Source organism: Microtus pennsylvanicus, chromosome 7, assembly GCF_037038515.1.
Source record: "Microtus pennsylvanicus isolate mMicPen1 chromosome 7, mMicPen1.hap1, whole genome shotgun sequence".
Classification (NCBI taxonomy): domain Eukaryota; kingdom Metazoa; phylum Chordata; class Mammalia; order Rodentia; family Cricetidae; genus Microtus; species Microtus pennsylvanicus.
Window position 1 is genome coordinate 32847030 of NC_134585.1, and position 14728 is coordinate 32861757.

Below are 14728 nucleotides of genomic sequence, written 5' to 3' on the forward strand. Positions count from 1 at the left end.
TTTAACGGTGGTGTGGTCACAAGTCCTTCCTGCTAACTTCCTTGTTTAGAAAGTGAAATTTCAATTTGATGAAAATTCAAAGCAATATGTGTAATTAGCAGAAGCTTTTACTCCGTAGCCTATTCAGTGAGTCATTGGTTCTCCTAGATGAAAACTGAAACCGCTTGAAGATTGACAGGTGCTGAGCATTTTCTGCTTCAGCGGTTTAAATTTTTTCACTCACATTTTTTTTTGAGAAATATTTCTGTATAAAAGTTTGGTGAAATGTTAATGCATGATGGAAATGAAGGGCAGCCTGGAACAGTGGCGCACATGCCTGGGATTGAGATGCCTTCGTAGCAGATTTAAGGCCAGCCTGGGCTACATATAAGACAGGAGAGTGAAATTTGGTGGTGGCCATTGCGTTTGCGGTTGACTTCATATGTAGATGACACATTTTAGAGCCCACTTATTTGTAATTCTCGTAAGCGTTTGCTGGTTTTCAAGAGAGAAAATCAGAGGCTTCACTTAATTGTCTTTCTGTGTTTCAGATAATACCATAAAGCTACTAAAGGAGTTGACAAGCAAGAAATCCCTTCAAGTGCCAAACATTTATTATCATTTGCCTCATTTATTGCAAAATGAAGGAAGTCTTCAGCCTGCGGTACAGATCGGCAATGGAAGAACGGGAGGTGCGTGCACTGTGTGCCTGTTATCTGAACTGTGATTGGGCAAGAGATTTTTGACTGTTAGGACAAAGGATTATCCCCCGCACCCCCGCTAGGAGCCAGGACTGTATGGTGACCTTCCCCTTCCCCCTTACCCCATGGGCTCCAAATCTCTGCACAGCGACTTGGGGCTCAGTCCAAACTGCTTGTTGAAAGGATATGGACATTTCTTCTCCATATATCAGATTGGGATTCAGTAGACATGTAGTTCAGGCAGACAAATGCTTAAACATTTGTAAATTTTCTGTTTTAAAGATGGGGAAGTAGAGGGATGGCCTTACCCCTATGTCTTATCCCAGCACTGACGGCTCTTTGTAGTCCTGCCAGGGGGTTTGTCTTAGTCTGCACCACTTTTCCCTAGGTAGAGGCACCTCTCACTCTCACGAGCTTTCCCTGCGATAACACTTGAATACGCTGCTTTCTCCTTCTCCCCTTGTAGCCCTTGAATTTTCCTTATAGGACCTTTTGACTACTTTATATATTTTGTAGTTATCAATTTTTGCTCGAATTTAAAATTTTTGACTTAATTGAACTTGGATGTTTTAGTTTGACCTTATCTTCATACATTTTAAAATGTAGAGTCCAGAATTGATGAAACAGTCTGGCGGCGGTGGCGCACGCCTTTAGTCCCAGCACTTAAGAGGCAGAAGCAGGTAGATCTCCGTGAGTTCGAGGCCAGCCTGGTTCTACAGAGCTAGTTCCAGGACAGCTAGGATTGTTACATGGAGAAAAACATGTCTCAACAAAAAAACCAAAACCAAAACAAAACAAAAAAACCCCAACTGATGATTACTCTAGAGATATCAAAATTCATTTTCTTTTATTTTTTTAAATGAGGTTTCACTGTGTAGCCCAAGCTTTCCTAGAACCCATTTCCATCCCCCTCATACACTGAGTAACTCAGATTATAGGTGTATATCATCCTTTCAAGTTTGAATTTCATTTTTGTGTTAATATTTTTTTATATTTCTTTGATGTGTATGAACATATCCCATGTGAAACCAAGAGTGTTGCCTTCAGAAGGTAGAAGAGGGTGTCGGGTCCTCTGGAACTGGGATTATAAGTGGTTGTGAGCCACCATGTGGGCGCTGGACATAGAACCTGGGTCCTCTGCATGAGCAACATATGTTCTTCATGGCTTAGTCGTCTCTCCGGCCCTTGTGTTAATACTTTAGAAAAGTTGATTAGTTGGCTTTTCTTCTTCACAGTTCTCGTGTTTGAACCCAGGACCTCATGCATGCTAGACCAGCGCTCCTCTGCTGAGTTGTTCCCACAGCCCTGCAGGGTTTTGATTCAGTAGGAATCTTAAGAATCTTCCTCTTTAGGGTCCTGTTTTCTCCCATCACTTGAACTGTTAGTATAAGCCTCTGCATCTATTTTGTTTTGGTTCTTTCATCTTTCTATTTTATAAATAATCTACAATAATGTGTGATCTCCCTGTGGAGATTGAATGTTAAAATAGCGTGTTCAGATTCTTTTTTTTTTTTGTATTAATTCAGGAAATGTTTACCAAGGCCAGGCATCCTTCAGGGGCTGAATATACGTACACTAGCATGATGTATCGAACACTCTGAGTTCCTTTCTTTAGAACATCAATTGTTAATTCTTTTTAAAAGCTAACGTGGACATCCCCCAGTAATAGCCACTATTTGGGTAAGATTCCAAGGCCAGTCATGGAATTTAGACTGTATTTTCATGAATGAGAATAACAAATGAAAAAAAAAGTGTTTAAAAAAGGGGCTGGAGAGATGGCTCAGGGGTTAAGAACACTTGGCTTCTCTTCCAGAGGTCCCAGGTTCAATTCCCAGCACCCACACTTCAGCTCACACCCGTCTGTAACTCCAGTTTCAGGGCTTGATACCTCACACAGACATACATGCAGGCAAAACAACAGTGAACATAAAACAAAAATAAATTTATATATTAAAAAACAAGTCTTCTAACACTTGGAGCCAGAGGCTGACAGATCATATGAGTTCCAGGTCAACCAGGGCTACACAGTGTGAGACCTTGTCTCCCTCAAGCCCCCTCCCCTCAAGTCATTTGAAACTTTGAAGATCTCCATCAGATTCTTGCATATCTTCCCACACACTTACAGAGGCAGCTGAGGTAGCCAGGCACAGCGAGCACATGGCAAAGGGCTTACCCAGCAAGAAGACAGGCGGCTAGTGCTGTGGCCAGTAACTTGGCGATCCATAAAACTGAGCTGGTAGAGCAAATCGTGTGATTTATTTTAGAGGGCACGGAAGGAAAACCCACAAAAGAGTACCCAACTGTTAAAAAAGATCATCTAGAAATATTTGGTCTTCATAATAGTAGTTAACGGTTGAAATTCTCAGATACGTGGTCTGAGATTTGATCCAGTAAGTTGGGTCTGGAGACAGGTACTCCCAGGTACTCAGGAGGATGAGGCAGGAAACTCTTGAGGCCAAAGTCTGCCTGTGCAACAGAGTAAGTTAAAGACCAGCCTTAGCAGCTTAGACTGTCTCTAAAGAGAGAGCTGGGGTGCTCAGTGGTAGAGTATTTGCTAGTATGCATACGGTCCTGGGGTTCACCTCCAGTTTTATAAAGCAAGGGGGGAAAATGCCCCACTCCCCCAATCAAATTGACAGTCAGCAAGATAGAGCTGCACAGAATGCAGCAGAAAGCACATAAAGGCTAGAAGAAGATGGCAGATGCACATCTGCCCAGTAGATTTCCAGGAAGGAAATGAGTACATTTTAAAAAATTGATTCTTGCCGGGCGTTGGTGGCGCACACCTTTAATCCCAGCACTCGGGAGGCAGAGGCAGGCGGATCTCTGTGAGTTCGAGGCCAGCCTGGTCTACAAGAGCTAGTTCCAGGACAGGAACCAAAAAGCTACAGAGAAACCCTGTCTCGAAAAATCAAAAAAAAAAATTGATTCTTTTATATTGCACCCCAATGCAATTTCCCCTCCCTCTTCTCCTCCCAGTCCTTCCCTCAGATTCACTCTTTTTCCTTTCCCATCAGAAAAAGGCATATCCTCCTGGGTATATCAATCAAACTTGGCTTATCTAGTTATAATAAGAATAGGCACAAACCCTCATATCACGGCTGGATTAATCAGCTCACTAGAAAGAAAGGGTCCCAAGAGCAGGCAAAAGAGTCAAAGTCCCACTGTTAGGAGTTCCACAAGAAGACTGAGCTACACAACCATAACACATATGCAGAGGACCTGAGTCAGACCCATACAGGCTCCCTGATTGTCGGTTCAGTCTCTGTGAGTCCATATGAGTCCTGCTTGGTTTATTCTGTGGGCCATTTTCTTGCGTCTTTGATGCCTCCCGCTCCTACAGTCCTTTCTTACCCTCTTCCACAGGATTCCCTGAGCTCCGCCTAATGGTTGGCTGTAGGTCTCTGCATCTGTTTCCATCAGTTGCTGAATGAAGCATCTCTGATGATGCTTGTGCTCGGCTTTGGTCTATGGTATAGCACTATGATTCGTCAGTCATATCTGGTTCTGTCCTAGCCCTCTGGGCAATCCAAACTGTGGTTCCTGGCCCTCCAGGCAGTGTCAGGTGGGACTTCCTCTTGTGAAATGGGTCTCTAGTTGGACCAGTCATAGGTTGTCCACTCCCACAAGTTCTGCACCACCTTTACCCCAACACATTGTGCAGTTAGGACAGATTGTAGTTCAAAGGTTTTGTGGCTGGGTTGGTGCCCCAGTCCCTCCACTGTTGGATAAATTAAAAAGGGGGGGGGGGGATCTTTAAATTGAAGAAATGCCCAGGCCTTCAGAACAAAAGACTTATTTAATACCAAGCAGATGGCTGGCAAAACATCGGCCAGGTTGGCTGCCAGAAGGGCACAGTGTGAGTCTTTGTGCATTTCCTGGCCTCAGAGTTCATGGGCGCCTGCCCCGAGCCAGGTACATCACTCTGTACTTAGGCTAAAGGACTCAGTGTGACTCGTAGCCTTTGGAGCTCCAGTCTAGCAGAAGATACATGACTAATTAGTGATGTGGGATACTTTCAGAGTGTGTAGGGGGGCACCAAAAGACCTGAGACCAGAAGAATATAGATTTTACTGATGAAATTTGGGTGTTTTAGTTTCTGTTGCCATTGTGACAACCTACTGCAAACTCAGGGACTTAAAACAACAGAAATGTAGTATCTTATAGTTGTAGAGGTCAGAAGTGGGGAAAGTCAGGCAGGTGCCAACAGGGTACACTCCTCGGAGCATAGGGATGGATTGATTTCCTGACCTTTTATAGTTTCAACAGTCTGCCTATATTCCTTTGTGGGCCCCTCCTTCATCTTCAAAGTGTAGTATCTTCAATTTTCTTCCTTGGGCCTCTTCCTTCTGTTGCTGCACCACTTCCTCTCACTCTAACCCTTTTACTTATATTTTTTATAAAAGCCCTTTTGGTTATTCTGAGCATACCAGGTAATCCAACATAACCTTCCCATCCCGTGCTTGTCTTAGTCCTGTCCACAAAGCCCCTTGCATCCAGAGTAACTGATTCATGGGTTGTAGGTATTAGGCCCTGGGCATCCTGAAGTCATTATGCTTTCCACCATGGTGAGAAAAATCAAGAGCACTGGGAAAGCCCTATGGTGGAAGGGAGCACGAACTATTCTAGAAAATAGATGAAGACCAATGTAAGTGAAGTGCGTGGGTAGACAAACCATATCAAACAAAGGAAGCTGGAGATGTTATATAAAGCCAAAGACTGTAGGGATTCAAGATCAGTTACAGGATTTTTGGCTTTTTTAGCCTCAGAACTGTAGGAAGCCACTAAAGAAGCAGTTCTCAACCTATGGGTCACGACCCCTTTGGTGGCCCAATGACCTCTCATAGGGGTCACTTATCAAGCTATCCTGCAGATTAGATATTTGCATTACAGTTCATAGCAATAGCAAAATTACAGTTATGAAGTAGTAACGAAAGTAATTTTATGATTGGGGCTCACGACAGCGTGAGGGACTGTATTAAAGGGTCGTAGATTAGGAAGGCTGAGAAGCACTGTACTAAAGGTTGTGGATAGATTTAAAAGTAGTTAAGATTTAAAATGTACAGAGGTCATGTTTGCTACGTGAAGTGGGAAGAGTGTGTGAGGGTGCGGGTAGAGGAGCAGTTGTGAGAGACTAGATGAACTTAAAATCACACGCACACACAGACAGAAATAGGACACGGACACGGGGACACAGGAGCTACAGGACCATTGGGATTTTACAGGACTGTTTAGGATTTTACAAGTGGAGGCCCTAGTGGGATCAGGAACTTAGGGAATGCTGAGAGATGGATAAAAAGGGGGTATTTTGGGCACTCTTGTCTCAAGGATGGCTCCATGACCCCATCTGTCTGTCTCTGTCTCTCTGTGTATATGTTTTTAAGTTTTCAGTCTAGTTCCTGTAGTGCTAGCTTGTAGAGCGCAGAATGGAACTGGTGGGTTTTTACAAGTGGAGGCCCCGCTGGGATGTCGGGAATTGGGGAGACATGGGGAGAGTGCCCTCAGAAGATGGGCCAGCAGTAAGCAAGAGAGTGATGGTGAGGACAGATTGAAAATGGGTGCCAGTTATTTTGTGCAAGGATTGACCTACCAGTCAATTAGTAGTTCTTTTAGAAGCAGGGTACTGGAATTAAAGTTTTTTAAAAATAGTAATATATAGAAAAAGTAATATATGCACAGACATTTTATTGTATGGGCTGCGAAGATAAGCCAGCATAAAAGGTATCTTGACTTTGGGGTTTGAGTCTAGGGATTTGTTGTGAACCAGGACCCCCCTGAAGGGTCACTGTGAAATACCCCCAAGGATGCTGCACCCCCACTCAGCAGAAAGTTTAAGAGAGAAAAGCTACGCCCAAATTCCCTAAAAGATTGTTTAAGTGGGGCCCCTTCCGCGGTTCTGGAGCAGCGAGCCTGCTTCCTGGAGTTCCGTTCTGCTCAACCTGAAGGTTGTAAATGTCTTAAATTAGTCTAACAGCAGTTAGCCAAAGCCCCTCTAAATTATAATGATTATCACCAGCCTTTGCTTCTGCTGGTCTTTTGTACAGCCTTGCAGCCCACTGCAGTCTTTTGGCAGGAGAGACCTATTCTCTGGGTGCACAGACCAGCTTATATCAGTAAAGGCTTTCAATTGTTCTGTGACAGTTATGACATCCTTTATAAGACAGGAATACCTTACAATCCCCAGGGACAGGCCATAGTGGAACAGGCTCCTGGAACTCTCAAAGACTATATTCAAAAAAACAAAAAAGGGGAAGTATAGTAGTGTAGTACGCCCCAGGCATTTGGCATTCTTGTATCAAGGGTGATCCGTGTCTCCCTCTCTGTGTGTCTCTGTGTTTATACGTCTCAGCTTAGTTCCCAGCTCATGTATGGTCTTGTAGTGACACCGGAGCTACAGGACCATCAGTTTTTACAGGAAGACGGAAGGCACGAAGAGCAACTGACCAGCATCATATCTTAAGGAAACAAGAAAGGCTAACTATGATGCTAAAACTAACAATGATGCTAAAAAAAATGATGCTAAAAAACTAACAATGATGCTAAAAGCAGAACGAGCAGCTTAGTATAACTGAAGGTAGACTGAGTATTTGAAGATAGGGAATGCTACCTTTAGATAGTTTCTACTCTTTTTTTCTTGCTTAAAGGAAATAAATTTTAGAATTTGGACTCTGACTTCCGTGATCACAACCTCCCAATGCCATCTCTTCTGCTTAGAGTTGAACTCAGTTTGGTATGTTTGACCTGACCCCTGAATCTCCATGGAGGCCCTTTCTGCCTTAGATCTATTCTGGTCCTGCTAGCTATTGATAATGTCAAGATGATCGTGTCTTCAGCATCCCGCTGCTTGCTCCTCTGGAGTGTTCTTCCTCAGCTCTAACACATCTCATGAAAGCAAAGGCATTATTTAAATTATTTCCTGTCTTACGCCTAACACCTGGAATATTGCCTTGTGTTTAAAATAGGTGCAGAACTGTTTAGAGTGGAAGAGAGGGACCTTAGGGACAGTTCCTTTTATCCCTTGATTCTTAGTATCATCACTTGCAGAATGGTGAAGGTAGATACGTAGTCTTTTAGCTTCCTTTTCAGTTTTAGAAGTCTAAGTATTTCTTAGCATCTCCAGTAAATTGTTCCATGATTAAGTTTCATTTTTGTTTTGTTTGAGAACAGGGACTCTGTATGTAGTCCTGGCTTTTCTGGAGCTAGGCTGACCTCAAATTCACAGAGGTCTGCCTGCCTCTACCTCTTGAGTGCTGGGATTAAAGGTGTGTGCCAGCACATCTGGTTTAGAATTATTTTTAATATTTAATTATATGCTGTGGTGTATGCATAATACTTAGAATATTAATGCTTTAAGACTTTAAGATACAATTATAAATTTTTTTTTAAATTTATTATGTATATAGTGTTCTGCCTTCATTTATGCCCACATGCCAGAAGAGGGCACCCGATCCCATTACAGATGGTTGTGAGCCACCATGTGGTTGCTGGGAATTGAATTCAGGACCTTTGTAAGAGCAGCCAGTGCTCTTAACCTCTGAGCCATCTCTCCAGTTCCAAGATACAATTTTTAAAAAAAGACTGAGATACGGTCAGTTCTGTGATGCAATACGTGAAATCTCTCAAGTCACTGAACCGGATAAAATTGTGTGACAAAATGAAAAAAAAAATGGGTTAGGATCACAGTGCTGAATTCTCTCAGTTGCGCATGAGGAAGAACCTGTAAGATCGCATGTGATTATAAATCACCAGTTAACTACAGTAAATACAGTGCTCTGCTTAGGGACCCCAGGAGGACCTCCTGATAGAGCTGATTGCAGGAGGGCTCCAGTGTGCATTCACAAGCAGTATAGTGGAAACTATAATTTTGGAACTTTTTATGTATCACACACACCTGTGGTTCACCAACCTCTCTGCCAGCCAAGGACCCGGCACCCTCAGATGTCACACCTATACTCACTGCACCGGGACCCAAGGCAGGAAGTTCACACTGCCACTATACTGCTAAGGAGTCATGGATCTCACTCGAGAGTTTACCATGCTCATTTTTCTCTTCTGACTCAGGATCCCATGTTCCATTACATTGTGACTTCGTCATGTCTTCTTAGTCTTTTCTGTCTGGAGCGGTTCTTAGCACTAGAGAGAGTGCTGGCTAGTTATTTTGTGATGTGTCCCCAAACTGCATGTGCCTGTTGTTTCTTTGCACTACTTCTTGAGCTGCTGATCTTGAAGACATTCATTGTGTGACAGATATGCCAGCATCTCTGACCTTTACTTGTGGCCTAATGTGCTGTTTGCAGCTGTTTTGGTATGAGGTTTCGTCTTTTTTTATTAACACTTACTTGCTGTTGTGTTTGCACGCACCCTTGGCCTAGCCACAGGGAAGAGAAATATAGCATTATAGATGTTTCTTTTTACTCTTTTCTCTTTCTAAAACTGAATTCCTTAATTACTCCTATATATTTGTCTATATTGTCATTATAAAATCTTTTTACATAATTGCTGTATTTTTTTTCCAGTTTCAATAGTAATGGGAATTCCTACTGTGAAGAGAGAAGTTAAATCTTACCTCATAGAAACCCTTCATTCCCTTATTGATAATCTGTATCCTGAAGAGAAGCTGGACTGCGTTATAGTTGTCTTCATTGGAGAGGTAATTTCTTGTTATATTTTTCACCGTATGTGATCTGAGAATTAAGATGCTAATCAAATATTTGCATGTGCTTTTATAAGCATTTAGACCAGCAGTTCTCAACCTAAGGGTTGTGACCCCTTTGGGGAGGTTGCATATCAGATATCCTGCATATCAGCTATTGCGTTATAATTTAGAAGAGTAGCAAAGTTCAGATATGAAGTAGCAACAATATAATTTTATGGCTGGGTTCACTACACCATGAGGAACTGTATTAAAGCAGGTATTAGGAGCTATTTTGCAGTTCCCTATGCTGTCATAAGGAAGTGTGTTAGGCAGGGTGTGAACCACTGCCCAGAGGAAGTACTGCCTTATTGGATTTTGGAATGGGGAAGGGCTGGAGGTGCAGCTGAGTGGTAGAGCGTTTTGTGCCACCGATGAGATCTAGGTCACTCTCCCTGTAAGGAAAGACCTTCAGTGTGTCCTGCTAGTTCTGCCTCCCTCTCCCCATAAGTCCCACTGTTTCAGATTGTTTGTTTTTTTTAACTGAATATGGTTTTAATGACAAAGTAAACACATGCTACTAAAATCAGTCGTGTAAACATACAATGAACCTTGCCTATTTTTCTTCATACAAATAAAACGTTGGTTTTCAAAAACTTAAATTTTTCTTTCTATGGCTTGTGTATATATATATACACACACATACATGCACACACACCAGAGGGTCATTTTGTGTATGTTAATTGCATTATGAACATTTTTCGGTGCCAAAAAAAGGACTTTTTTTCTGTCTTCCAAATATATTTCATCGTCTGGTTTCAGAATTTTTTTTTTTCAATTTACGATGTATAGGTGAGTTTTTAGAGTTCCTGCAGTGATCAGCAAAAGCATTAAGTATTTATATAAATAAAGTGTGTAGCTGTATAGTGACTGAATTGATACTAATTTCTAAATCTGGCTCAGGACCCAAACACATGAAAATATTGAGATGTGACCAACAATGCCCTGGAAAAGTTGAGCCACTTCCTCTCTCAGCAGTCTATCAAAGAGCTCATTTCTTTTTTCCAGGTCTATTAAAATATTAGAAACTGGTTTTTATGGTCAACTTGACACAACCTTGAGTCACCTGGGAAGAGGAAACCTCAAGGATTGCCTAGATCATATTGGTTTGTGGCCATATCTGTGACAGACTGTCTTGAATTGATAACTGATGGGGGATGGCCTAGTCCACTGTTGGTGACACCATCCCTATGCAGGTGGTTCTGGATTTTATTAGAAAGCTTGATTATGAGCCAGAGAGCAAACCAGAAAGCAGTGTGATTTCAGCTTCTGTTCCTGCTTGAGTTCTGACTTGATTTCCCTCAGTGATGGTCTGTGACCTCGAAGCATAAACCAAATAAACCCTTCCTTGAGTTTCTTTTGGTCAGTGGTTTTTTATTATTATTGTTATAGCAATAGAAAATCAAATAGAGCAATTTGATTTTCTAATTTGATGGGTAAAAAGTAACACATTGGCCTTTACCAAAATAGCTGAGTTTGGAGACTGGTTAAAAAGTAAGTTTTTGCTTTTATTTAATTCGGGTTGCTTTACTGTTTGGATTAAATGTAGGTTTGTGTAGATTCTGACCACTTGATTTATAATTGTTTTTCTATAAGCTTTGCTTATTTTTTAGTGCTTTGATTTGTAAGGAGCTTCCATATATGAGGGGAATCAACTCTTTGAAGTAGTTTGATTATTTGGTTGTTTGTATTCTTTATGATTTTTTTCCTTGCCTTTCATGTATGGCTGCCCCTGGAGATGGGCACTACTTCTTTGGAAAGCAGCTAAGCAATGACTATTAATATTGAAAGTGCACTTTTGAGTCAGCACTGTGCTTGTAAAAACCAATCTAGTACAAACATTTGCAATTTCAGAAATATATTTAAGCAGATAAACATGTATATAAAAATCCTCCATGCACATTACTGAAATAAGCAAGAAAAATTATATCTTGGTAAAACTCTTTAGTAGCTAGCAAATGCATTGAGTCTCAGGATTATGCGGTAATGCCACTTTCTGCCAGGTACATTTTTACAAAGTTGGAATGTATTTGCAATGAGAATATTACTATTGTATAGTATTAGCAGCATTCCAATGTCTGATTAGCCCTCTTGGACTGCAGTGTTTGTCTACCTATCTCCATAAAATTTTAGTGCTTTCTAGTCTGTCGTAAACAGAAGTGAAATGTTTCACTAGATTTAGCCACTAGGCAATTCAGAATCATTGCTTGTGTCTCCATGGGTTAGTTAGAAGTGTTTCCGTAGGAGTCCATAAGGTACTAGTAACAGGTACATCTTCTGTGGTTTTGACCATGATTTGTACAGGATAACTGAATATCTTCAGATTCTTCTTCCTTAAGACCTGTTTCTGCTTGCCTACTTGATAACATCATCCAGATGGCTAATGGGCAGTGTAGCTGTTTGAATAAGAATGACCTCCATAGGCTCCTAGGTTTAAATGCTTAGTCGCCAGGGAGTGGCACTGTTTGAGAGGATTAAGAGGTGTGGCCTTGTTGGAAGAAGTGTGTCACTGGAGTTGGAGTTGAGGTTTCAAAAGCCCATGCTGAGCCCAGAGTCTGTCTTTCTGCCTGTGGCTCAGAGTGTAGTTCTGTACTACTGCTCCAAGGTAAGGCTGCAGGCTGCCCTGCTTCCTGCCATGATGATAATGGACTAAACCTCTGAACAGTGGTAAGCAAGCCCCCAGTTAAATACTTCCTCTTATAATAGCTGCCTTGCTCATGGTGTCTCTTCACAGCAAGAGAACAGTGATTAAGACAGGCAACTCTCAATTTGTCCAGATCTAAATTAGTCTAACCTCTCAGGCTGCTGCTCTTCCAGGTATTCCATATGCTCATGGGAGTTCTTGTGTGCAGCGCTAATCGCCCCGTGCCCAGTATGTGGTACAGATCTCTGGGTTCTCCGTTCTGTGTGTATTACTCCGTTTGAACACTGCCTCTTCCTTTCTGCTCCCTTCTTCCTCCATCCTAGCTGATCACCTTCTGTGATGCTATTTCTGATCTCCCATTTAAATTAGTGATAGCACTAACAGGCGAATATGAAAAATATATGCCCATATGTACACACACACACACATATATGTATCTATATTTTTAAGCAAATCAGGAATTTCTGTCAAGACATGCATTATCTTTAGTTTAAATATGTGAGGAGAGATTAAAGATGAAAAAAGTGCTAGAGATGCTGGGCATGTTGGTGTGTGCTTGTAAAACTGGGCCTCAGAAGACTGAGGCAGGAGGATTGCTGGGAGTTCAAAGCCAGCCAAGGCTAAACAAGACTGTTTGGAAGTCAAAGCAGAGTACTAGAGCGTGGGGAGCTTGTGTAGGTCACTTTTCCCTGCGCCACTTTCTGTTCTTTGTATTTTTATATACTTTCTTTTTTAAAATTTAAAGCATTTATTCATTTTAATTTTTTAAATCATTTTTGTTTTTGAGATTGTAATTAGATAATTTCCTCCTTCCTGTGCTTGCCCCCATATACCCTTCCTTGTTCTCTTTTCAAATTCATGGCCTCTTTTTTCATTAGCTGTTGTTATATTATATGCACTTACATGTGTGTGTGTGTAAATGTATAAATACAACCTGCTCAGTCTGTATGTTCCTTGTATGTTTTTAGGGATGGCTGACCGTTTGGTATTGGATACCACATTGTGTGCTCTTCCCTGGGGAAGACTATTGTCTCCTGCTCTTGGCATTCCTTAGTTGTTGGTAGTTTGTGTAAGGTTGAGGCTGTGTGGCCTTTCCTCCCATTCTCTCTGGCATGTCTGTTGTTGTCTTTGTTTAGCTCATGTTTAGGTAGCCACGCTGAAGAGGCTTTCTCTATGAGTATAGCTTTTGACATACCTAGGAGACAGGATCTCACACCCCTCTGATACAATAATCCCTGAGGCTCAGGTGCAGGAGTTGTATTGTATGGTTGGTACTTTTTTAGTTTTTTTTTTAACTTAGAGTTTAATCATAGCATTTAGAGTATAATGATCTTTTGTTAATGATATGCCTCACATTACTTTATGTATTTTTTGATCTTATTCTATATACTAATACACGCACACACACACACACACATACACTAATTCTTGTATTTTTATCACTCAGGATCATTTCCTCATAGTGTGCTCTGGGTTTTAGCAGATTGTTTTTCATGCCTTGTATTTGGGGCGTCCCCCAGCTATAAACCCTGGTGGAATGAAGTATCTCCACCTTGCTATGAAAACTAAAAATGCCAGCCGTTTGCTTTATGGTTTACTGTTCCATGTCGTACTTTGCATAGGAGCCTCTTTATTTTCGGATGCCAGAAAACCCAAAGGAAGTAACAGGGAAATCTAGCAAGACATCTGGACAGAGGATCTGTTCATATTTCTGTATTCCAGTGATGAAAAAACAAAAAGTAGTGAGATGAACCAGCAGGTGAAGGCGCTTGCCGCCAACTCTGGTGATCTGGTTCAGTCCCCAAAGCCGTCATGGTGCACGGAGAGAAGTGATTCCTGCTAGTCGTCCTCTGACTTCCACATGCACGCCATTGCACCTTCCCTCGCTCCAAGTAAATACATATATATTTAAGGTCAGATATAAGGGAGTGAGGATCAGATAGTCATTCCGATGACAGACTGACATAGATGGCATTGTCATGTGACACTTTATTTCTTTTTTTTTTAAATTTTATTTATTATGTATACAGAGCTCTGCCTGCAGGCCGGAAGGGGACATCAAATCTCATAACAGATGGTTGTAAGCCACCATGTGGTTGCTGGAGATTGAACTCAGGACCTTTGGAAGAGCAGCCAGAGCTCTTAGCCACTGAGCCATCTCTCCAGCCCGACGCTTTATTTCTTGCTCTGTGATTCCTCACTGCATCTTCTCATCCGGGTTCCTCAACCCAACCACGGCCCCATGCATTCATCCAAGCCATCTTTCAGTAAATCATTTTTTCTATCTGTTCTTGCAGAATCTGTTTCTGTTGACTGCAGCTAAGATCCTATGTCCTATGTGATAGGAGGGGGTGTCTTTTTTTTTTTAAGGCAAAAATCTTAAATTTTATAGACTGCCACCAAACAGAGCAGGCAGTCGGTGGGGTTACAGGGCTATGTTGATGGCAAGGTGCTATTTTGGGTGGGTTGGAGAGACTGCATAGGTTCTTCAGGCAGTGTCAGGTAGGATGCAGTCAGGATAACTGACAGGCGGTGATGTTGGTGATACTGCAATGATTGCCAAGGCTTTGGAAAGAACCTTAGGTAGCATGTCACCCTGTCCATCTCCATTTGTGCAGTTTGCCTGGAAATATTCAGATCCCTCCCTTTAATCTTTAAGGCCCCAACTGTAGAACTTGATGTTTTACAATCCCGGGGCCAGTTTAGCACATT

General features: G+C 41.8%; 1 protein-coding gene across 2 annotated transcripts in view; it reads left to right on the forward strand.

Annotated features, from left to right (window-relative positions):
• Positions 1-14728, forward strand: part of Mgat4a (alpha-1,3-mannosyl-glycoprotein 4-beta-N-acetylglucosaminyltransferase A) — an 86913-nt gene that overhangs the window by 42231 nt on the left and 29954 nt on the right. For both annotated transcript variants that reach the window (XM_075980413.1, XM_075980412.1), the window contains exons 4-5: positions 531-671; positions 9197-9330. In XM_075980413.1, the coding sequence (XP_075836528.1) occupies positions 531-671; positions 9197-9330 (275 nt within the window). The remainder of the gene's footprint in view (positions 1-530; positions 672-9196; positions 9331-14728) is intronic.